The 24,515-nt window shown below is 54.1% G+C and overlaps 2 protein-coding genes across 4 annotated transcripts in view; both read right to left on the bottom strand.

The window, feature by feature from the left end:
- DENND2C (DENN domain containing 2C) overlaps positions 1-11,334 on the bottom strand; it is a 31,372-nt gene extending 20,038 nt beyond the window's left edge. For all 3 annotated transcript variants that reach the window (XM_054290717.1, XM_054290718.1, XM_054290719.1), the window contains exons 1-4: positions 11,311-11,334; positions 2,275-3,208; positions 720-868; positions 94-206 (exon numbers count right to left, since the gene is read on the bottom strand). In XM_054290717.1, the coding sequence (XP_054146692.1) occupies positions 94-206; positions 720-868; positions 2,275-3,074 (1,062 nt within the window). In that variant the 5' untranslated portion in view covers positions 3,075-3,208; positions 11,311-11,334. The remainder of the gene's footprint in view (positions 1-93; positions 207-719; positions 869-2,274; positions 3,209-11,310) is intronic.
- A 530-nt stretch (positions 11,335-11,864) lies between these two features.
- AMPD1 (adenosine monophosphate deaminase 1) lies at positions 11,865-23,260 on the bottom strand. Its single transcript, XM_054290765.1, has 16 exons — positions 23,239-23,260; positions 21,268-21,279; positions 20,081-20,255; positions 19,484-19,649; positions 17,751-17,913; positions 17,389-17,608; positions 16,918-17,047; positions 16,455-16,649; positions 16,115-16,246; positions 15,870-16,033; positions 15,622-15,748; positions 15,021-15,184; positions 14,160-14,280; positions 13,181-13,354; positions 12,722-12,832; positions 11,865-12,020 (listed from the first exon to the last, which is right to left on the bottom strand). Exons 1-16 carry the CDS (start codon positions 23,258-23,260, stop codon positions 11,865-11,867), a joined length of 2,232 nt encoding a protein of 743 aa, XP_054146740.1.
- Positions 23,261-24,515: the final 1,255 nt, after the last annotated feature.

Raw genomic sequence — 24,515 nt, 5'->3', positions numbered from 1 at the left:
GACTTGCAGAGTGGAATGTGAGGCTGAGCACAAATGAGGGCTCTTGCGGGAATGGTTCTGCAAACACCTGACCCTTTAATCCCCCCAGCCCACCTTGGGAGCCCTGCTGATGCTCCGGGGAGGGGGCAGCTTCCACACAGATGGGACCTTCCACAGGGGCAAGGGCAGTGCTCTGATATCTTCATAGGGATGTTCCTTTGTAGGACCTGGAAAAAAGCATTGGATGGGGGTTTATGAAAGGAGATAAAGCCCTGTAATTTCAGCCAGGGATATAAGTGGGGAGAGCGTGCCAATAACAGGGTCTGAGAGACCTGTTTGAAGTTGGATTCTTCTAACCCACTGCCATCACCTTGGCAAACATGGATTCAGCAGAACAAAACACTTCTTCCCCTGCACAGCAAGCAGCTCTATTGCAAAGCAGCTCATTTTGGCAGTGTTCACACTGATCTCTGTGCAACACTCAAGCAAAGCATTCCAGGGGCTAATAAAGAAATCACTTCAGCACAGGCCAACTCCAGTGACCTCCAATGACATCTGAAATCAGGCTGTTCACGTGCAGATGGCACCAACACCAACAAAGAACCCCAGATGGGGAAGAACTTAAAAACCCCAGAGCCGGAAAGGGCCGCGATGCACCCTCACCTTCATCCCTCCCTCCCCAGCACAACCTCCACCCTGTGGAAGTTGTTTAGGGCACCCCCAGAAGCCCAGGCACATACAGATAATGTCCTCGTAGATGTTGTCCTGAGACTGAGTGCAGAGCAGCCTGGATCCTGCGGAGCCATTGCTCTCCTCCCGGGGTCTGTGGCAGCCGCCGCCCGCCGGCCGCCTGCGGAAGCCCTGGATGTCCTCAAACTCAAAAGATTTCCTAGAGGAAAACCAGGGGGATTGCTTCTAAAGGAGCTGCTGTCTGCAGTCAAGCACAGTGTGGCTCTCCCTGGGACCATCCAGCACATGGATGCTCCACTCTGGGCTCGCATTTCCAAGGCAGCAGCTCAGCCCCTCACTCCCAGCCCGTGGGATGGGGCAGAGAATCAAAGGGTAAAGAGAGAAAATGGGTTGAGATAAAGACAGTCTGGAAGGTAAAGCAAGAGCTGCACAAGCAAGGAAAGCAAAACAAGGGATTCGTTCCCTATTTCCCTTGGTGTTTGGCCATGTCCAGGGGTTCCATCATGCATAACAGTGACTTGGGAATACAAATTCCAAATTTTCCCCCTTTCTGCTTCTTCCCCAGTTTTTACAGCTGAGCAGAACATCACAGGGTCTGGAACATCCTTGGGGTCAGCTGCCCCTGCTGTGTCCCCTCCCAGCTCTGTGTGAGCACTGCTGTGTTACCAATATTCTCATCACAACCCCCAAACACAGCAGCCCACAAGATGCCAAGAAGAAAATTATCCCAGTCAAAGCCAGCACAGCGAATCCTGCTCACTTACTCTGGGAGATTCATTAAGTAAGAAAAGGAGCTGGAGGCTCCATGGCCAAGCACACTCCAAGCAGGCATGGCCAGCCCCATCCTGACAGAGCAAAGAACCCAAACCATGTCTGAATTCTTGCAGCAGCTCAGAACCAGGGCACTGCTTCCTACTGGCCTCTCCTACTGGTGCTCAAGGTGTTCATGCATTTGTGGTCGGCATTTCCATCCACTTGGCCACTATTTTGAAATTAGGGCACTGAGGTCACAGAAGAGCTGGCAGGGATTTAGCCCATCATGATCATCAAATCTGGGTTGCTGCTGCACACTTTGCCACAGTGGAAGGTTTCAGAACCTCAAGCCACATCTCTGCACACCAGTCCAGCACAGGCAGCTTGCCTGTGAGCAGGATTTGCATCAAGCCACCTCAGAAGGGTACGGGAAAGAGGGAAAACCAGCCAAACCTACTGCAGGAGCAGCACCCACAGCCTCCAGCCTTAAGCAATAAGAGAAACTTTCACTCCCAGAAAAGCCAAACACTCAGCAGCCAAGGGAAAGCTACTCTGCCATCCCCAAATTGCAGCTGAGGGCAAGCAGCAGGCAGGGAGCGGGCAGGTCTCTCCCTGGGGTCACTCCACTCTGTTCTAAGGTGTGGGCTGACCTCTGTTTGGAACCTGGAGCCCTCTTTGCAAGATTGTCAGCAGCAAAAGCAGGATGCTCTCACCCAGGAACATCCCTCCCCCATGAAAAGAGGCATCACCACTAGTAGCACTCCACAAGGACATCATGCCAAGCAAGCTGCTTAAACCCACCTAGAAAGTAATTTAAATAAATGTTTCAGCCATGAGAGATGAATTATGTACCTCTGGGCTCTCCCTCTGATCCTCCTGCTGGCTATTTTCTTCTCAGGGTTGTTGGAGGATGACACCAAGTCCTTTCCACAGTGTTTTTGCAGGGGACCTTCCCTGGTGGCACTGGCAGCTCTGCGACCCCCAGCACCCTTCTCTGCCAGGTAGCGGAAAGTCCTGCGGGGTTTGGGAGGTGGATCAGGAGCTGCCTCCTCCCCCTCCTGCCCCTCAACCTCAGAGTAAATGTTCCTCAAGCTCCTCTCTGCCCTGCAGAGAGCGTCCACTCCTTGGATTTGCAGTTCTCTTTCCGCGGAGCCAGCGCTGCCTCGCTTCCTCTGGAGGTCCAAGGCCACAGGAGAGGTTCTGCCAGGCAGGGGGGGATCTGCTCTCCTCCACAGAGCTTGTGAGGTATAGAAGTTCCCTGGGGGCAGTGCCACCCCTGGGGTCAGGCAGCCTGTTTGCCCCTCTCCTTTCTCCTTGGCTGGGCAAGCTGGGCCACCACAGCCCTTGGTCTGCCAGCATCTCCGAGCATCTTCCCTAAAATCCAACCCCAGGCTCTTGGGATCTTTACCCCCAGCCCTTGTGCCATTCTCAGTGCATTCTGCCCTCACTTTGGGCAGTGCACTATTGCAGCTGGGGTCATATTTCACCCCAAAGTCCTTGAGCTGCTGCCTGTCCTTGCTGGGGCAGCCCCTTGTCCTGCCCTCCCACTGCGAGATCTTCTGCCGGATGTTGCGGCAGTGGCTGCGGGACAGGGTCTGGCCCTGCAGGGCCCCGCGGGTGAAGCTGCTGTCCCCGGCGCCCACGGGGTGCATGGCAGTGCCAGGGGGGTCACACACAGCCCATGCCCAGCCCTGGCCACGGCCTGCCCTGTGCTGCGCGCATCAAAGCTGGCACCGCGCTGCCGAGGGCCCGGCGGGGTCACAGAGTGCGGGCTGGCTGCTCCGACCTGCGGGCGAAAACAAGAGACATCAGCTGCAGGGTGTGGTGAGCACAAAATCTGGGGAATAACGGTGAAAATTTGGGGAAAAACTGTGAAAATTTGGGGAGAAAACGGTGAAAAAATGGTGAAAATTGGGGGGAAATGGAGAAAAATGGTGAAAAATGGTGAAAATCGGGGGAATGGAGAAAACGGTGAAAATTGGTGAAAAAATGGAGAAAAACGGTGAAAATTTGGGAAAAAAACAGTGAAAATTTGAGAAAAAAACAGTGAAAAATGGTGTAAATCAGGGGAAAATGGAGAAAATGGTGAAAATTGGGGAAAAATGGAGAAAAACTGTGAAAAATTGTGAAATTGGGGGAAAATGGAGAAAATGGTGAAAAACGGTGAAAATTGGGGGAAAATGGTCGAAAATTGGGGAAAAAAGGAAAAAACTGTGAAAAATGGTGAAATTGGGGGAAATTGAGAAAATGGTGAAAATTGGGGAAAATTGGGGGGAAATGGAGAAAATCATCTAAAATTGGGGAAAATGGAGAAAAACTGTGAAAATGGTGAAAATTGGGGGGAAATTGAGAAAAATGGTGAAAAATTGTGAAAATTGGGGGAAATAGAGAAAAATGGTGGAAAATGGTGAAAATTGCGGGAAAATTGAGAGAATCGGTGAAGAAATGGTCTAAAAATTGAGAAAATGGGGTTAGAAGTGGAGAAAATGGACCTCAAACCCAGCTCCTCCACCGTCACTGTGGAGATGTCACTTCCTGGGGAGAAAAATCACAAAAAATGGTAAAAATTTGTGAAAATTGGGTTAAAAACTGGGAAAAATGAGGAAAATTGGATTAGAAATTACTCAAAATTGATCCCAAACCCAACCTGAACCCAGCTCCTCCACCTTCACTGTGGAGATGTCACAGAAAAATCACAAAAATGGGGAAAATGGTGAAAACATCCTCTGAACAGAGAGACAGAGCTGGCCCAGGATTTTCCTAGGAAGCTGTGAGAAAGCTCAGAGAAAGAATTAAAACAATTCTTATCTCAATCCCTGCACCTGGCAGGCAATCTCTGTTTTAAAGAAGTTTACAAGAAGGAGTTGTCGCTTCTTGACCAGTAGGTGAGACAAAATTCCTAAAGGCCAGTCAGGTCTTAGAGCCACCATTGTTTCTGTAAGAACTGTGGATTTCTAATAATAAATATATAATAATAAAATGCTTTTTTAAGCTTTCTGATGATGGAGTCTCTGTATCACCTTTGTCCCCTTTGGTGACAGCACCCCAGCCATGCTCCCCACCCCAATGTCCCATCTGCTCCTGGCAATTGCTGCAGAACATTCCTCCCCAAATCTCATCCACCACGTGCTCAGGACAGGCTTCCAGAGCTCCCTCCCCACAGGGGCTGTTTGTGCACACATGGAAAGGGAGCTGAGGCTCCAAAAACAAACACAGCAGGCACAGAACACCCTGAGGGATCCCAGGCATGCAAACTGAAGGAAATTATTTAATGGCAGAGGAACACAGCAGTGTGGATCTCAGCCAGCCCTTCTGCAGGAGTGAGATAAATCCCTGTGGCACCTGAGCTCCCCACTCAGCAGAGACACACAGGACACGAGGAAAAAGGAAAAAGGAGCCACATCTGCCTCTCCAGAGAGGAGCTGCTGCTTCACACAGGATGAGAAGAGCTGTGGTGGCTGGGGAAAAGTGCATCCTCCTCCCAGGAGTGCTCTCTTGCTCCACAGCACAAGTGAACACATGCCTGGTGCTCTGTTTGCCAACACCCGACCTAAATTTGCCATCCAAGAGACTGGAGGGCAGTGGTGCCCAGCCTGTGGAGTTTCAAAAGGCAGAAAAAAATGGGTGAGTTTTCATCTTCAAGTGAAAAATCACCCCATGTTTGGATCAGCAGAGAAGGAATGCTAAAGGAACACTCTGGCTTCTCCTTGCCAAGCAGAACCTGCACAAACAGGAGCTGTGCTCTTTGGGACTTGCTACATGTGTAATCCAGAATCCAGCACTCATCCTCCAGAAAATCCAGCAAGGAATGCAGGGGAAACCACCAGGGAGAGCTGGGGTGGCTGCACAGAGCCAGCACCTGCAGGCCAGCATGGTTTCAATACAGACATCTCATGTGTGGAATCCACAGCTGTAGCCATGATATTTTCTGAAAAATTCTTTCCTTAAGATTTTTCCTCCTGAGAAGCTGAGAAGCCTCAGGAACAAAATGTAAACAATGGTTATGTGCTGCTGTGGAATGCAATGGGTGGATCTTTGATTAGCCCATGTGGTTGTTTTTAATTAATGGCCAATCACAGTCAGCTGGCTCAGACTCTGTCAGAGCCACAAGCCTTTGTTATGATTCCTTCTTTTTCTATTCTTAGCTAGCCTGCTGATGAAATCCTTCCTTCTATTCTTTTAGTATAGTTTTAATATAATATATATAATAAAATAATAAATCAGACTTCTGAAACATGGAGTCAGATCCTCGTCTCTTCCCTCATCCTCGGACCCCTGTGAACACGGTCACACCATCCAACCTGTTAGAGCCCATAGGCTCTACCAAGCCCTGTTCCTCCCTTTCTCTGGGCAATTATCCCATTTCAGAAGTTCCAACCCTCCAGCTGTATTTAACAACCTCCCTTTGCTAAGGAGACAAGCGCTCAGGGGCCCCTCTGGCTCTGGTAACATCCCCTGGCACCAACAAGTCTCCCTGCAAAAGGCAGGGAAACAGCAGAATTCCACACATGCACAAAAGCAGAGGATCCCTGCAGAATCTGCAGGTGGGCCCACAGTGACACCAAACCTCTGCTCCAGCTGCCACTGCCACCCTGGGCACGTGTCCTGCACAGCCAGTGCCACCACACCCGGCCAGCACTGAGTCACCACAGGCTGGCAGAGCGGGCAGAGCCAGGGATGGGCACCAAACCACGCTGGGAGGCACAGGAGCCCAAACCTGCCTGGCAAGGGGTCATGCCCCACTCTCCAGGCTGGGTGTGGAGAGCCCCCAGCACAGCAGACCCACACCCTGCCCACTGCTGGGACCACTCCTCCAATTCCAGGGCTCAGGGCTACCCCTGGGGCTGCTGATCTGCTTGGCAGAGGCATCTGCAGTGCAATTAAAAGCAAAGAACTGGCCTTGGCAGATCTCCTTGATAGCACTAGTGAGAAAACTCAAAGGTCAAGGACATGCCAGGGCTCCCAGACAGTTCAGGGATGGTTTGGGCACACATGGCACCAAGCCTTGGCTCTGCTGCACTCTGCCAAAGCAGCACAGTTGCTGTGGGAAGCAGCTCCCTGTGGGTTCCTGCAGGCTGGAATTGCTCAGCCCATTGTCCCACACAGCTCCTGGTAACTCAGCAGTGAATGGGATAAACCTGGACAATCTGGGGAAGCCCAAAGCTGGGGATATTTGCTCCATCATCAGCCCTCTGTCCCTCATCAGCATTCCAGCCTGTCCTCAGTGCTTCTGCAGCCACTGGAGACCCTCTCCCACAGCAGCAAGGGGCCCCTGCCCTCTCCTATAAATAGGCATTGTTGCCCAAACATCCTGAGGCAGAGCAGAGCCATCCTTCCTCCGTGTGTGTCTGCACAGCCCTGATTAGCAGACAGGAAAGCAGCTTTCCCTCTCTGTGCCACTCAGGACACTCTCAGGGCCCAGGCAAAGGGACAGCCAGGGGGGACAGGGCTCCAACAGCCTCCCCAGCAGCCCAGCTCCACACCAGGATCCTCCAGGGGCTGCCAAGCCTTCAAACCCAGCACTGCTGGATGCAGGGGTGGCACAGGGAGCAGAACCTGAAGGATCCCATGGTGTGGAGCAGGGTTTATCCCAGCACTGACCCAGCCCAGCACCTCTATGCCCACAACTGCTCTGATTCCAACAGCACTGGCTGATTCCTCCTGAATGCCCCAGCTGGGAGCTCCTGTGGGAGCAGCCTGGCAGAGAATCATGGAACACACTTGGAAGGGAACCACAAGGATCATCCTGTCCAACTCCTCCTGGCCCTGCACAGGACACTCCTGCAGCTCTGGGCACTCCCTGGGGAGCACGGGCAGTGCCCAGCACCCTCTGGGGGAAGAACCCTCCCCTGACACCCTCCACCATCCATGAGGACAAATGGCTGCTCAGAGGAGGCTCAGTAGCCCTGCACAGCTCTCCAGGTGGGTCCACCCTCGCTGTGCCCAAGGTGGGCAGCTCTGCTGGCTGCCAGCCCACCCCACATCCTTCCTGCCACAGCTCATGTTGGGAGGGCTGCAACAAAAACTGCCTGTGCTGCAGCTTCCTCAGACAGACAGACAGACAGACAGACAGACAGAGCCATTTCTGCTTCCTCACCTCAAGCCATGGCTGAAGTCAAGGCCTGATTCTCCCACCCTCTCCCACTGCCCAGTCCCTGCTCCCAGGGTAGGGCACAACCAGGAGCTGAGAAATGTGGAGGAGAAGCTCAGCCTTGGCCAGGACATGGAACTCCAGAATGGGTTGGGTTGGACTGGAAGGAACCTCAAAGCTCATCTCCTCCCACCCCTGCCATGGCAGGGACACCTTCCACTGTCCCAGGTTGCTCCAAGCCCCATCCTGTCACAGACATCTTTTATGGAAAATCCTTTCCTTAGGATTTGTCCTCTTGAGAAGCTGAGAAGCCTCAAGAACAAAATGTAAACAATGGTTATCTGCTGCTGTGGAATGCAACAGGCAAATCTTTGATTAGCCCATGTTAGCTGTTTCTAATTAATGGCCAATCACAGTCAGCTGGCTTGGACTCTGTCAGAGCCACAAACCTTTGTTATTCTTTCTTTTTCTATTCTCAGCTGGCCTTCTGATGAAATCCTTTCTTCTATTCTTTTCGTATAGTTTTAATATAATATATATCATAAAATAATAAATCAAGCCTTCTGAAACATGGAGTCAGATCCTCATCTCTTCCCTCATCCCAAAACCCCTGTGAACACAGTCCCACCATCCAGCCTGGCTTTGGACATGCAGGAATGAGATCCACAGAGAGCTGAGCACAAGCCTGAAGTTCTCCCTGCTCAGAGCTGCTCCCTTGGATTGTCTCTTCCAAAATCTCCATCCAAGGAAGGAGGAATGCAGCTCTTCCTGCCCAGGCTTGCTATCAAGAACCAGGCATTTGATCTGAGCTCATCACGTGAGCCCAGGCAAGGGCAGAGGCTGATCTTTGGTGAAGAAAGAGCACACACACACTGGGGTGGTGTGATCCAAGTTAAGTAACTCCTAAATGCAGCCCAGGACAGGCTAAAACACAGTTCAAGGACACAGAGCTGGCAGAGACCACCTGGGTCAGGCAGCCAGCACTTGTATCAAGCGCTGCACAAATCATTCCTGTCACAGAATAACCACACTTGTGACTGCTCCCATCCTGACCTCCCCTTCCAAATTCCTTCAGTGGCCCCAGTGTGCTCCCAGTATTTCCAGAGAAGCCAAATTCATCATCCTTACTGCTTAGAGGAGATCAGTGTAGTTAAGAATACTGAATTATTTCACTGGAAGCAGCAGTTTGGGAGAGAATTACATAATTTCTAGACAAAACACCACCCATTTCTGCCAAAAGCCTGCCTCTCTGATCCACACTGTTTGGAAGCTCCCAAAGCAGAAGAATAAGGCACGTTCCCAGCACATGACAGGTAGCCCTGACTCTTTTTCCAGCCCTGAAACCCAGCGAGCACACTACACATTTTCCATGCAAAGCCTCGAGACAATTCCATTTCCTGAAACCACATTCCCAAGGAGAGAAAGCTGCCAGCTCTGCTGTTCCACAATAAATCCCTGCCTAGTGCTGAGGTCAGTCCTCCCCTCCTGTGCTGCTGGAACCCCCAGCACCCCGAGCACCCTGCAGCAGAGGCACTGACACAGCACCTTACCTTGTCCTGGGAACACAAGCACTGCCTGGACCAGCTCGTGCAGCTCTGAGGCAATCTCAGTCCTTTTGTGAAAGCTGTGCAGTCCTAAACCACCCCAAGCCCTTGTCACCAAGCCTCCTGTGTGTTAGCAGCCGAATAAAAAGTAGTTTCTGGTCTCGTGGAGCCTAGGGAAGCTGTCAGCTCGTTCCTGGAGGGAAGGGACCCCTTCCAGAGCTCTCAGCTATTCCCATCCTGCTCCTCTCCAGAAGAACTCTGATGCTCCTCTGAACAGCTCTGCCATGCTGATGCCTCAAAGACATGGGCAGTAGCAAACAAGCAGATTTTATATCAAAACAAGTAACTCTCCAGGAATGCAGAGTGCTTAGTCATTTCCATCTCGATACAAAGCTACTCTAACCACGAGGTATTAACTCCTTCCCTGCTGCTGCAGCTCCTGCTGAAGAGCAGCTCTGCCTCATTAGGTCAACGGCCACAGCCCCTGGACACAGAAAATGTGCTGCTAATCCCAATTACACAGCAAAAGGAGGTTAAGTCTGACCCTCACGGGTCCTAAAGCTTTTCTACTGATTGTCCTTTTCTAAAGTGATGAAATTCAACTTCCTGAAAGCAAGTTTTTCCGCAAGATATAAAAATACCCAAACCAGACCACTTCCAGCATGCAAGCCCTGAAGGCTGCTACAGCAGGGTGCCCATGGCCAGAACCCACAATGTACTATTTTTAAAGTCGTGGGGTTTTGACCTGACTCACAGGATCTGAATGCCCAGGGTAGCAATACTGACAACAGCAGTTGACTCAGCCCCTACACCCTGGGCTGGCTGCCAGCCCCAGAAATGAGGCACAAGCTGGGCATGGAGTTAAAAATCAATCACAACTTATCCTGGAGCACTTCCTCGGTGCCACCATCAGAGGTGAGGTTCCAAGGAAAGTCACAAAGCCTGTGTGGCTTCACATGGGCCACCCCAGACAGGCTGTGTGGGGCCACAAGCAACCACTCATTCCTTTGGGAATGTCTCAGCAGCACCCAGGAGGTTCAAAGGGTGCAGACTAAGGCAGCACCAGAAAACCTCTCAGACACCATTCAGATAATGTGTTCCAGAGCTGCCCACTGAGTCATATCCATATTCAATTATTACAACTGGAAGACTGAGATTAAAATTTTGCCCAGCAGCAATGGACAGCAAGGTCACATCCAGGTCAGATCCTCCAGTCACCCGTGATCAAATACACATTTCCATTTCCAGTGGCTGGTTTTCCTACAGCTTCTCTTCTACTTTCCTTCCATCACTGATGCCAGTCCCAGCTGGGAGAAGGAATTGCTCCAGCAGTGCTGGGCTCTGTCACAGCCAGGTGCCCTCCCAGCCAGGCTGTGTCACTGGAACAGAGGGCTGTGCGTATGCAGGGAGCTGGGGAAGGCAAGGGGAGACCGATCCAGCGTGCCCAAGGAGCCCTGTATCCATCCATCGCTGGATGTTTGTGCTTTGTTGCACTGAGTAGCCCCACGCACCTCAGTGCAACAAAGCACAAACATCCAAAGAGCCCTAACCCAGCACAGCCCAGCAGTGTGTACAGCTCTGTACAGAATAACAGAATGGGGCGGTGGGAGAGACCCTCGGCAGGTGTGACCCTATGAAAATGTGACCCTCGGCAGGTGAGACCCTCGGCAGGTGTGACAGGTAGCCCTGACTCTTTCCAGCCCTGAAACCCAGCGAGCACACTACACATTTTCCATGCAAAGCCTCGAGACAATTCCATTTCCTGAAAACACGTTCCCAAGGAGAGAAAGCTGCCCGTTCTGCTGTCGGTGCCCTGCTCGATGGTTTTGGCCATCCCCGCGGGCAGACAGCCCCGGGCAGCCCGCGCTCCATCGCCCTCACGGGAGAAGCGCTCACCGACGGCCAGCGGGGCCCGCCCGCCTGTGCCCACCACCGGCCACCCCCACTCCGGCACCCTCCCCTCAGGCATCTGCACGAGCGGGGCAGACGAACCCACCCCAAGCCCGGCTCCCCTGTGAGCTGCGTCTCCTGCGGGCAGCTGGAGCAGCACCTGCTTCCTCCGGCCCGGCAGACACGGGCAAGATGCTGCACCGCCCGCTGCCCGCCTGTCCGCAGCCGGGACGCGGGGACTCCAAGCCGGGCCCGCAGCCCCGAGCCGGGCCGCGACTGTGGGAAGCCACAAATCCCCGGGGGACCCGCTTGCCCTCCCGGCGTAGCCCCCGCCCGGTCCCGCCGGCCCCCGCCCCGTCTCACCGCGGCCTCGGCCCGCTCCCGGCCCCGCTCCTGCAGGACGCTCCCGGCGCGCACGGAACCACCTCCCATTGGCTGATGTAGCCATCACTCAAGTGGTGATCCCGCCTTCCCCCCGCCCCGGAGCGCCAGGAGCCGCTTGCCGTTGGTTGGTGCGGCCGTCACTCAGAAGGAGGTCCCGCCCCCGCCGCGCCCCGTCCCGTCTCTCCGCCGCCTCGGCCCGCTCCCGCAGGACGCTCCCGGCGCTCACGGAGCCGCCGCGCATTGGCTACTGTGGCCGTCACTCAGACCATGATCCCACCCTCGCCCCGCCTCAGGGCGCACAGATCCACCGCCCATTGGCTGGCGTGGCTGTCACTCAGGCGATAGGCCCGCCCTCTTTCCCTCAGGCGCTCGGATCCGCTGCACAGACGGGGTTTTACTGCGCTGCTGCCCCGGCGCCGCGCAGTCCGGCACGGCCCTGTCCCGACCCTGGCTCCCCTCACAGTCCGGCATTGCCCCGGTCCCGGCCCCCCTCACAGTCCAGCACGGCCCCGGCCCCGCGGTCCGACCCCCGCCTATTCGTTCTTCAGCCCTTCGGCGATGAGGTTGAGCTCGTAGCACCAGGTCTCGTAGCGATAGGCAACGCGGATCTGAGCCACGTTCGTCTTCCGAATGTCATTGCCATCGGGCCCGTCTTCCTGGTACTTTTCACCCAGGAACTTCACTTTCTCCTGCCAGGGGCAAAGACAGCGGTACCGACCTGAGAAGCCCTGCTGGCAGCGCCCGAGGGAAGCCCTGAGCCCACGAATAGAGCTGGTGCCATTCTTAGGCTGTGGGCAGGACCAGCCCAGAAGGACACACACCTTGTGGGACAGGATACACTGCAGGACACCCCTGCGTGGGACAGGACACCCACGATGTGGGAGAGGACACACCTCATGGGACAGGACACCCCTCATGGGGCAGGACACATTGCAGGACACATCCTTCGTGGGGCCGGACACCCACTTTGTGGGACAGGACACACTGCAGGACACACTGCCCAGGGGACAGGACACACTGCAGGACACCACTGCATGGGGCAGGAGACACTCGTGGGATATGAGACACTGCAGAACCTGGCATCTTGTGGTACAGGACACATCCCTCATGGGACAGGACACATTGTAGGACACCAGTGCATGGGGCAGGACACACCTCGTGGGATATGAGACACTGCAGAACATTCAGCTTGTGGGACAGGACACACTGCAGGACACACTCTTCATGGGGCAGGACACCCACTTTGTGGGACAGGACACACTGCAGGACACATGCCTCATGGGACAGGACCTCCCTCAGGGGACAGGACACCCACCTCATGGGACAGGCCACACTGCAGGACACACTGCCCAGGGGACAGGACACACCCCTCAAGGGACAGGACACCCACCTCGTGGGACAGGCCACACTGCAGGACGCTGTTCCTGGCGATCTCACACATGTCACAGGTGCTGAGCTTGAACACCTGGGCAGCGATGGCGTACTCCTCCATGAGGGGCTCCTGCAGCACAGGGTTAGGGGTCAGCAGCCTCTGCCAGCACAGCCTGAGCTCTGCAGGGGCTGTCCCACACCTCACTGAATCACTGGGCCTGGAAAAGTTCTCCAGGATCAAGTCCAACCTTCAGCCAACACCCCCATGCCTGCTAAACCATACCACAAAGAGCCACATGTTCTCATTTTTTGAAAACTTCCAGGCACCACTGCCCTGGGCAGCCTGTTCAGATGCTTGACCACTGTTTCAGTGAAGAAATTTTTTCCAGCATGTGCTGGACCCTCTGCAAGTGCCACTGGCTTCCAAACAAACCAAGGCCCACACAGTGCCAGCCCCAGTGCCCAGCTCACACTGTACCTTGGTGTAGTGGAACTGCATGGGGTCATCTGTAGAAAGGGACACCATGAGCCCTTTCTGGTGGAAGTCAAGCAAGGGATTCTTGGCGTACTCCAGGAAGAGGCTGTTGTTGCTGAGTGGGGACATGGCAATTGGAATTCTGGCAAGGAAGTACAGGTACTGCAGCACTGGGCTCTGCAGAGAGGAGCAGAGGTGCCATGTTAGGGACAAAGTTCTGCACCTTCCACCTCTCCAGGGTCAGATCAGGCTGGTCCCAGCCAGGGAATTGTGTGCAAGGAGAGAGATGGGCCAGGCAGCAATCAGTGCTTCAGGGTAAGGAGCACAAGAGGCCAAGTATCACAGATGTGTTTTATGAAAATCCTTTCCTTAGGATTTTTTTCTCCTGAGAAACTGAGAGGCCTCAGAAATGAAATGTAAACAATGGTTATCTGCTGCTGTGGAATGCAACAGGTGCATCTGTGATTGGTCTCATGTGGTTGTTTCTAATTAATGGCCAATCACAGCACAGCTGGCTCGGACTCTCTGGTCAGTCACAAGATTTTATTATCATTCCATTTCTTTTCTATTCCTTGCTAGCCTTCTGATAAAATCTTTTCTTCTATTCTTTCAGTATAGTTTTAATATAATATATATCATAAAATAATAAATCAAGCCTTCTGAAACATGGAGTCAGATCCTCATTTCTTCCCTCCTCCTGTGACCCCTGCAAACACCACCACAGCCAAGGAGCTGTCTGATACCAAACTCAGCTGGCTCTACTGATAACAGTCATACTCTGTGATGGGTCTAAACCCCAAAATCTAATAGTCTGCTCAGCCACATCCCCACACATGCCTGGAGAAGCCCGGAGAACCATTTAACATTTGCCTGTAGCCAGGCTGTGTCAGTGTAAAGCAGTGGCACAGGTAACCTGAGGCAGCTGTGAGCCCTTCTCCCGCTCTGCCATGCTGGGCTGCTCCTGGCAGCCTGCCCCACGTACCTTCTTGAGGTTGAGCCCGTGGGAGATGTTATCAGCTGTCATGAAGGCGGCCAGCAGGTGCGTGAGGGCCCCGGCCTCGCCGCAGTGCGGGCGGAACAGGAACGTGTTCATGCCACGCTGCCTGGCACAGGGAAGGAGCACTCAGAGCAGCAAACAGCAGGGCTGGGTGCCTGGAACCTAATTCAGGCCCAGCAAACAGAGGGTTGGGTGCCTGGACCAACTTCAGGCCCAGCAAACAGAGGGGTGGGTGCCTGGACCCAGCTTCAGGCCCAGCAAACAGCAGGGCTGGGTGCCTGGAACCAAATTCAGGCCCAGCTCTGCCCCTGCCATGAGCCCCCAGGAATCCAGCTTGACTCTGAGGAGCACTCAGAGCAGCCAAACAGAGGGTTGGGTGGCTGCACCCAACTTCAGGCCCAGCAAACAGCAGGGCTGGGTGCCTGGACCCAACTTCAGGCCCAGCTCTGCCCCTGTTATGAGTCTCCAAGATTCCAGTTTGACTCTGAGGAGCACTCAGAGCAGCCAAACAGAGGGTTCGGTGGCTGGAACCAACTTCAGGCCCAGCAAACAGAGGGTTGGGTGGCTGGAACCAACTTCAGGCCCAGCTCTGCCCCTGCTATGAGTCCCCAAGAATCCAGCTTGACCTAGGAACACATTACTCCTTCTCTTCTCTCCTCTGTGTGTGCACTAGATGCATCTCTGCAACCCCTGAACTTTCTCCCCAGTCCATCACTCCTCCTACCCAGTGGGGTCTGGGTTGCTCTGGGATGTGATGCTCCAAATACAGAGCAAGGAGAGCCCCCCTTCTTCCACACCAACAATCAAAGAACTGAGGCAAGGCACGAGGCAGGTCCCAGGCCTCACCTGCGCAGGTTGTTGAGCACCAGGATGTTGGCATACATGTAGTAGATGTAGTAGGTGTAGGATGGGTTCTTCTGGGAAGTCCACTCCTCTGGCTTTGGGCTTTTAGTGCTGAACATGTGTCCACTGTGCTTGGATTCATCATCCACGCTGTCAAAGCCTGTGATCTGCTTGGCAAAAGGAACAAAAAAGGTGCATCTCACACTCCCCACCTCATCACTCCCAGGTGGGCTCAATCTGCCCCACCACAGCTCACCAGAGCCTGGCTCTGCCCCTGTGCCCCACAAGGGCAGGGTTGGGCAAGGCTGCAGAGCTCCCTCTGTATTTATAAGGATTATCACATCCCCCTAGCACAGTCCAGACCAGGAATAAAGCTCACACCTCTCCAGGAGATGGGTGCCCAGCAATTCCTAGCCCCACAGCAGCCAGCCCAAGCAGTCTGACCCCTCCTGCACTTCTGGCCACACTCCCCTTCCTCAGAATGGGGCAGAGCCCCCTGGCCCACTGATGCCATTTTCCTGTCAGGGCCAGCACCCCATTTCTGGTGCACAAACAGGGATGTGACTTCTCCCCACACCTGACAGCATCACCAGGTGACACTCACGTGGCGTAGAAAGACACTCAGCTCTTTGTGGGCTTGGGGATTGACTGTTGCCTCGAACACAGGAACAAAGATACATTCCAGCATTTTCCCAAAGTGGGGGAGGAAATTCTTAGACCTGAACACATCACTGTGGACAAAGACAGGGATTAATTGCTACCAGAGGGACAACACAGCCCTACTGTCCCCACAGCCCTTTCAGGGATGAGGGATCTATAGGGCTCAGTGCTTCTCAGCCCCACAGCACATACTAAATCCTGGGCACTTGGATCATCCACTTCATGTTGGGGGAATAGACCCTGTGGGTGTTGAACCAGCTGGCCAGCCTGGCCCACTCCTCAGGCGACCGCCCGTAGATGGAGAGCCGGGGCTCCGTGTGCTGGTACTTGGCATCCTCCAGGTCAGAGCCAACCTCCTGCAAAGCACAGCACGCCATGGCAAGGAAAGGCAGAGCAGCAGCACGGCTTCACCCCGTTCTCCTGCCCTCTCTCCATACCTTGATGATGGTAGCAAAGTACTCGCCGTGGATGGCGTTCTCTGTCTTCAGGTAGAGGTCCCTGAGCTCGCTGGCCCCCACGGGGTTGTACTTGTCATTGAACTTGTCAAAGCGCTGGAATGTCTGCCGGCCCTGCAGCAGGGAGCTCAGGCTCAAACACTGCCCTTACAGCCTGGCAGGGAGCAGGGACTGAGCCAAACCACCCCAAACAGCATCACCAGGAGCTGCTGCACCCTGGCACAAACATTAATGCACGCAACAAGTGTGGCTGCACAAGGCAAAAGCCACGGGGGGAGGAGTGGCCCAAGAGTGATCTTACATTAAATGTCCTACCACTTACAGCATGGACATCCAGGGAATCCACTGTCAGGTCGTAGGGGTGCAGTTTGAGCTGCTGGAAGAGCTGTTTCAGGGTGAGCTGTTTGCCCTTGGCGTTGTAGACCACGCGGTCGGCGTCCACACGGTAGGATTTCTTGATAAAACGCAGAAGGTGCTTCTGGTTCATGCAGGCTGCAGCATGGATGTGTGTGTCCACCTGGGAAAACAGGGACAGCTTCAGGCTGGGGTGCTTGGGTACCATCCCAGGGGGGTGAACAAACCCCTCAGGTGAGCACATTGTGTGTGAGCAGGGCTCAGCCCAGCAGGTGAACACAGCCAGAGGGCACAGCTTTGCCAAGGCAGCACATCCCACTCACAGGAGCAATGCTGCTGCTCAGACATGGACTCTAACATCCATTAGGGAGGGGCAGGCACCATGACAGCTCCTCTCCAGGGTCCCTGGAGCTCTAAGCCTTGGTTTTTACCTTCCTGCAGTTGTAGAAGTCACGGTGGGGGTTGTTCTTCAGCTCCTTCATCTCCTCCATCTCATTGAGCATTTCATGCACTTGGAACTTGGATGAGAGGAACTTGAGGCGCCGGTGAGCGTAGGTCTTCCTGGTGAGAGCAAAGGGCAGAACAGGCACTGGGCTCCTCACCCCTCAGCACAGGGACACAGATTCCACCTGGGCGGGAGGAGCTCGTGCTGGCCAGCCCTGCTCTCCTGAGGAGCCTCCCTGGCTCTATCCCAGAGCTCTGAAGGAAGGCTGGCCAGCTGGGAGACAACCTGCAGGTTCTGTCTCCAGCCCCTGAGTGCTGCTTTGCTTGAGACCCAAGCCAAGAGGGCTGACAAGCGCTGAGGACACGTGCAGCCAGGTGTGTCACCAGCAGGTTCCTGAGGGGGCTGCCCTGACCTCCCTCTGCCCTCTGAGGCAGGATTTGGTGTGTTGTGCACTTACACAGGCCCCTGTGCAATGAGGACCAGGAGGAAGTTCATGTCATCAATGAAGTTCTCGAGGCTGGGGTAGGGCAGGTCCTTTGGCTCATTCCTCTCAGCCGCTGCCTTGTCTGCATAGACATAAACTACCCCATCCTTCATCTGCACGTGGTACCCCAGGTCCTCAGGCAGGTTCCCACTGTCCAGGGGATCCTGTCCATCCTTCACTGGCGGGGTGAACACTGCAGCAAAAGGAGAATTCCATCAGGCTGCCAGGCCTGCCTTGCTCCCCCAGCCCACCCCTGTGACACCAAGGAGGGGGACTGGGCGAGTTCCTGAGCCCTGCCCCGTGCTGAAGGCAGCCCTTGGAGTGTCTGGATGTACCTGGGCCAGCGTCACTGGGTTTCCAGGGCTCGCCCTCGATGGCACGCAGGTACTGGGAGGGTGTCTTGGGGAACCTCTGCAGTGACTGCTGCATGTTCTTCTCCCGGATGCACAGCGCCCGGTACAGGCCCCTGCACACCACCTCAAAGTCTTCCACTGTCACCTGCAGGGGAGGTGAGGCTGAAGGCAACCACACAGCTGGAACACAGGTGTGTCCAAGAAACACACCCTGGTGCACTCAGGTGCAGGGAGATTTTGGTCACGGCAAGATAAAAACCAAAAAATGGTTTGGGCTGGAAGGGATCCTAAAACTCATCTTGCTCTAGCCCCTGCTGTGGGCAGGGACACATTCCACTGTCCCAGGGGGTTCCCAGCCCCATCCAACCTGGCGCTGAGCACTTCCAGGAATGGAGCAGCCACAGCTTCTCTGGGCACCCTGAGCCAGGGCCTCCCCATTCTCAGAGGAAACAATTCCTTCCCAACATCCCATCTAACCCTGCCCTCAGGCAGTGGAAGCCATTCCCTGTGTCCTGTCACTACATGGTATTGTAAAAAGTCCCTCTCCAACTTTCTTGTCATATCATATAATCATATTATTACCACATCATATAATCATATATCTCATATATCTCATCATATGTGTCAGGGCCTCCCCATCCCCACATGGAACAATTCCTTCCCAATATCCCATCTAACCCTGCCGTCTGGCAGTGGGAAGCCATTCCCTGTGTCCTGTCACTACATGATATTGTAAAAAGTCCCTCTCCAACTTTCTTGTCATATCATATAATCATATCATATAATCCTATATCTCATCTATCTCATCATATCATGTATCAAATCAAATCATATCAATGTCTCACTGCTCTGCCTGAGCAAGGTGAGGAAGGGATGACAGGCAGAAACCCCGGCATGACAAAGGGACGCTCCTGCTTGCAGAACCAGGGAATTCTGATGTCACCCCCTCTTACATTCCTCTCTGCAATCAGTAATGGACCCTGAAATGGAAGCCAGGCCTGGGCAAAACATTAAAGCTATTTTTGGAGCCCAGGCTGAAACTGAAGCAGGAACAGCAAGATGCACTAACCCTGGGTGTCAGTGATTTTTGATTTACTGCACTAACAAATGTTTTGGGCAGTCAGGAGAGACTGGAGTGGAGTCAGTCACTCCCAGCTAGGACAGTCATGGCAGGGGAATGTGCTCAGAATGGCAGGGAGGGATTTCCAGATCCTCTCTGCCGGGCAGCTCCAGGCTGAGCAGCCTTCCAGCAGGCTCTTAGAAGCAGCACAAATGTAATAGGAGGCTGAGGAGGAGAGGGAGGCAGGATTAGCACGGGATGTGATAACAGTCCTGGTCAAATGGCTCCAGGTGACCCTGCCTGTACCAGGGCTTGGCGAGTCCCCTCAGCAGTTCTGGGATCCCTGGATGTGCACAGAGCTCAGACAGAGCTGTGTGCAAGCAGAGAGGATGTGACAGAGTGAGCACAGCCCGCTCTGCCCTGGAGAATTCTGTGGGAATATTCAGCACCCCACAGCTCCTGCTAAGGAATTCAGCTCTGCATCCCCAGGGGTGCAGCAGGGCACCCCCAGATGCTTGTGACGCACAGTGGGGACACTTTCCCAGGTACAGACTCCTGTAATAGACCCTGACACTGGGCATGGGCCCTGCTGGGGGGCAGGCAGGGAGCAGAGGGGTGCCCAGTATGCAGAGGGAGCAGCCCTGGCAGTACCTACCCCAGAGGCATAGTCCCCAGTGATCTGCACCCGCTGGAAGGGGGGCACGCTCTGGTACTGGGGGCAGGTGGAGCTGGCCTCCTCGGCGACAGCCGGGCTGGGGACAGCCCCCGGGGCCACGGGCGGGGCCAGCACTGTGGTCTGCATGCGGATCAGCTTCTTCCTGCTGCAAGGAAAGGCTCGGGCAAACAGCCCCACTCCATGGTTACACACAGCTGCAGGGCCAGGGCACTTCCCCCAGCTGTGTTCCAGCTGTGCACACCGTGATAACTGAGCACCAGAAGCACAGGCCACAGCACACAAAGTAGCCACAGGCTTTGGAAGTTGCATTTTCCAGAGTTCCCAAGTCTCCCTCCCCAGCAGCTCTGTGGCCATGGCTGTGCTGGCACCCAGGGAATGGGCCAAGGGCATCTTTCTGCCCAAGCAGTTGGAGAGGAAATCCTGGAGTACCTGACAGATGGCCTGGGATTATCAAGGATTAATTCCACAGGTGTGGTGAGCCGTGCCCAAGGGCTGATTTCCATCCCCCCTGCTTGCTGTGGCCAGGAGCTGCAGGCTGTGCTCCTCTCCCTGCTGCTCCCCTGGGAGCTCACTCACCGCTTCTCCACCGTGGAGCTGGCCTCCTGCAGCATCATGTGCACCGTCATCTCCTGCCGGGAGATGGGGCAGCTCTCTTCCACGTCAAAATGAGAGATTTCCCCCCTGACCTCCTCATCCTTCACCTCGGAGGCAAAAACCTTCTCGGCGAAGGAGCGCAGGGACTCGTCCATCTCTGCAAAGAGGAGTTCAGTGTCCCCCAGGGAGGGGATTCCCAGCAGGTGCCCCTTGCAGGCAGCTCCATGCTCAGCTGCCCTTTCCTTGTGGTCTCCACACTCTAGAGAAGAGTCTGAGCCACCCCCCAGATTTGCAGCAAGGTTGGGCCACTCCTGGTGGGCTGGAGACATCCCCTGATACCCCCAGTACAGCAGGAAAAGGAAACACAGCCCAAGAGTGCTGCCAAAAGGCCCAGAGAGAAGCAGGTCCTTGGGAAGGGCAATTATGGGAGCATGCACTGGGGAAAGTTGGCAGAGCCCTTGGAGCTCCAGGGAGCCCAAAATCCACTTGCTGCAGCATTCAGGGGGACACAGAGGCATGGATGGGGCAGAGCTGGCAGCCCAAGCACTCAGCTCCACCATGCCAGGGCATTCCCAGCTGGGCACTGCCAGCCCACCACGTGCATCGTGCTGCAGAGGTGCCAGGGCCACCACTGCCACAGGGCTGGCTGGAGCTTTATGGAGGAGGAAAGGAAGGGTAAAAGGCCTTCCTCTGCCCACAGAGCACCATAAAACAAGAACCCAAGGGTTCTGCTGGCAGCAGCTCCCAGAAGCAGATGTTGGCGTGGCAGCACAGGGGCTCTGACAGCGGGTTTTGGCAGCTGGACACAAAGCAAGGAGGAGATCAGTGCCCAGGGATGGACCTCACCATCGAGTGTCACACAGGACATGGTCACAGGTGAGCACCAAAGCAGTGTGCAGAATGATATTTAACAAATTACATCCTTTGGTGCTGTATCAAAGGACCAAAAGATAGGACCATTCTGTGTAACACTGATGGGCAGAGCTGGCACTGCCAGGAAACAGCATTTCCCAGCTGCTGAAGGATCACCATGATCATGATCTGAATGATCTGCATGATCTTTCTACATGATCTCCATGATCTCCATGATCATGTAACTGCTGCATGGTTCCAGAGATCATGTCTAGGCAGTAACACAGCAGAGCAGAGAGAAACCCAGCAATACTCACGTTTCTGTTCTGCTGTTTGAGATAAAACAGAGACAAAATAAAAGCTGTTGTGATCAGCCCTTCAAAATCTGAGCTTTTTAGCCTTGTCACCTCATCAGTCTTTAAAAAGGGATTAGCAAAGTACAAGTTTAACTAAATCCTTCCACTTATAAAAGAATCATAGAATCCTAGAATGGTTTGGGCTGGAAGAGACCTTAAAGCTCATCTGATGTGCAGAGACATCTTCCACTGTCCCAGGCTGCTCCAAGCCCTGTCCAGCCTGGCCTTGGGGACTGCCAGGGATTCCACAGCTGCTCTGGGCACCTGTGCCAGGGCCTGCCCATTCTCCCAGGGAGGAATTCCTTCCCAATATCCCATCTAAACCCACCCCCCTTTGACTTAAAACCATTCTCCCTTGTCCTGTGATTCGTGAGAAGTCCCTCCAGCCTTCTTGCAGCCCCTTCAGGTACTGGAAGGAAAAGGCAGAGCAGAATTTGTCACTTTGAGGAGCACAGAGGGACGTTGTGCACTGCCTGTCCCACGGCAGAGCCTCAGTGATGCCTCAGGGTGGAAGCAAACCCCAGTGCAGGTCCCTCCCTCCCAGCCAGCCCAGCCTGGCTCTGGGAACATCTCTTCTCTGGAAGTGGAAGAATTTGGCTAAACTTGTACTTTGCTTCTCTGGAAGAGATGTTCCCTTTATTTGATGGGCACAGCTTCAAAACAAGCCGGGTGCCAATTGAAATCCAGAATTTAGGGAATTTTACCCCACCTTCCCTGTTATTCCCCAAAAATATAAATTTTCCTCCCTTCAACTGCAGAGGTGCAGCACCAGGGCAAAGCTGGGATGATGGTACAGCTTTGATATCCCTTCATGCTGATAAAATTTCCCTGCAGTGCCCAGGGTGGAGCATCCTGCAGAACCCAGATCATCTCACCCACACCTGGCAGGCAGCAGTGCTGAGCCAAGCTGGCCTGGAAGGGCTCTCCTGCCCCTGCAGGGACACAGGGAGGGCAGCCCAGCCTCCTGCTGACCAGGCAAGCAGATATTCCACCCTCAGAGCACCAGGCTTTGCTATTTTTTGCCCGTGACTGCCCTCCTCTGTGGCGCCCAGCATGGGTGGCCATTGCAGACATGCCGAGTTCCATCCCCCTGTGCTCACAGCTCCCCTTATTCCCAACAGATCAGGCAGCTGGGACCCTGCAGTCCCACCCTGACAGGGTGGCAGCAGCACTCTGAGCCTCAGCCCTGCCCTTTCCCTCTGACCCAGCAGCTCAGGCTGCAGCTCTGCCCTCACAGCTGCTGATTCCCAAAGCCCAGCCTGAGGAACACACGCTCCAAAATCCTGACTCCACATATTCATCTGCCTGCAAAGCATCCCAGAAATGTTTAGTTTGACCTTTCATCTCTTTAGTGGATGGAAATTACGCTCAGGAAGGTTCAGAGCCTCCCCCTGATGGTGCAGGGCAAGGTTTTAACACCAGCTCCATGTGCTGGGCACTGTCTCTGACAGCACAGCCCTGCAATTCCAAACATGCTCCTATCAGGGCTGTTTGGGGCTGTTATCACTCAGGGCTCTGCAGTCACCTGCCACATGTCCCCCTGCACTGCCTGCAGAGCCTGGCTGGCCCTGCTGCTGCTCCCATCCCCTTGGGGCTCCCCACAGCTGAGCTTCACCAGGGGCACCAGAGATTCCTGAAATCCTTCACCAGGGTGCCCAGAGATTCCTGAAATCCCTCTGAGCCCTTCCACAGGCATTTAATGATGTCATTTCAGGACACATCACACCCAGGAGAGACAGGATTTTCCTTCAGTACAACCAGAGGAAGCTTTAAACCATAACACAGTTTCTTCACTGCACTATCCAAAACCATCTCCAAGCAGGAAGAAAAATGCCCAGAGGTCCCCTGGACACCACACATCCAAACCTCTGAGGCTGTGGGGCTGGAACCTGCCCTGTGGCCCCTTGGCTCACACGTGGCTTTCAGACCTACCTGGAATTCTCACCCGAGACATCTCAGCAGCGTTTGCAGAGCCTCAGTGACACCCCAGAGTCCCCGGGCACCAGGGGCCAAGTGACTGCCTGGCAGCTCAACACTAATTTTACTGCTTTCCCTTCCCTGTAACCAGACTCTCCCACTCTAAAAGGAGAGTGGAGATCAACTGTGGGACTATTTAAAGTGCAGCCACAAGCACTTGCACTGAAACAGGTGAAAGCAGGGCTCAAATTTAATTAAATTTGATTTAATTAATCAAATTTAACTAATCTTTTTCTTTAAGTCAGGTTTGCATTTTTCATTTGGTGAAGTGCCAAATGGTGTCTGCCCAGATTTCTGATTTCCAGGGCAGCTGCTCCTTTCTAATGTGGAATTCAGTCTTTTAAGAGAGACTAAAAGAGAGACTAAGAGAGACTAAAAACTGATGTCTTCTAAGCTGAAACAAAGGTTTAAAGGAAATTCCCAGTCAGAACAGGGGCTGTGAATAGGTACAAACCATGTGCTCTCTCCTGACCTGTTCAGAGGTTTCTCCTGAGGGAGGGATCTGTTTGAAAACCTGGATTTTACCCACAGGGCTGCCCAGATGTCCTCAGTTCTTCAGTCCTCACTTCACAGCTGAGCCCAACAAAGAAAAGGAAGGTGCAAGGAGCCACAGTTTGTTCCTGGGTTTGTCAGGAGCTGCCTTTTCCAAGCTTTGTGTGTAATGTTGATCTGACAATCAGTTCTGGACGTGATGAGCCACAACTGAGGTTCATCTGACAGAGAGCAGCTCTCAGCCAACCCAAGGTGGGTCAGGGAGCTCCTGCCTTGGCTTGGGTCTGGCTCAGCAGCTTGGGAGGCCCCTCCTGCCTTCATCTGAAGCAGTTTGTTTCCAGCAAATTGGCTTTGAGGGCTGTACCCTCCTTTGGGGTGTCCTCAAACCTTCCTCAGATCCCACCTGCAGCTGGAAATCACCTCCTGTGTGAAGGGAAAGGGCAGGATTTGGTGTGTCCTGCCTGCTGCCAGGAGAACTCTGAGCTCCTGGTTCAGATTCCTGGTGGGAAGTGGTGAAACTGAGCAGGTCAGGAGGATAAAAGAGTTCTGAGGTGAAGAAAAATCTCTCCCTGTTTGTGCTTCTATTCTTGATGGCATTGAAAAGCTGCTCTGGAATAGGACAAAGCATTTGGGCTCTGGTTTAAAGGGTGGCTTTGGTCAGAGCATTGAAGGGAACAGAAAAACCATCTGGAATTTGGAATTCTATGTGCATCCAAGGGATTCCTGTGCCACGTTTTGCA

This window comes from Melozone crissalis, unplaced genomic scaffold, assembly GCF_028551555.1.
Source record: "Melozone crissalis strain CALT ecotype California unplaced genomic scaffold, PUWL_Pcris_2 ptg000086l_1, whole genome shotgun sequence".
Classification (NCBI taxonomy): domain Eukaryota; kingdom Metazoa; phylum Chordata; class Aves; order Passeriformes; family Passerellidae; genus Melozone; species Melozone crissalis.
This window is presented reverse-complemented; position numbering and strand designations above follow the sequence as displayed.

What these genes read in the sequence shown, in the direction of transcription:
- AMPD1 (XM_054290765.1), bottom strand. Translation starts at nt 23,260, where the DNA reads ATGTCTCGGGTGAGAATTCCAG. An exon ending in ACTTTGCTACCATCATCAAG is followed by an intron (nt 16,034 to 16,114) that starts GTATGGAGAGAG and finishes TGTGCTTTGCAG; the next exon opens with GAGGTTGGCTCTGACCTGGA. An exon ending in GTGCTCAACAACCTGCGCAG is followed by an intron (nt 14,281 to 15,020) that starts GTGAGGCCTGGG and finishes TCCCTGTGCCAG; the next exon opens with GCAGCGTGGCATGAACACGT.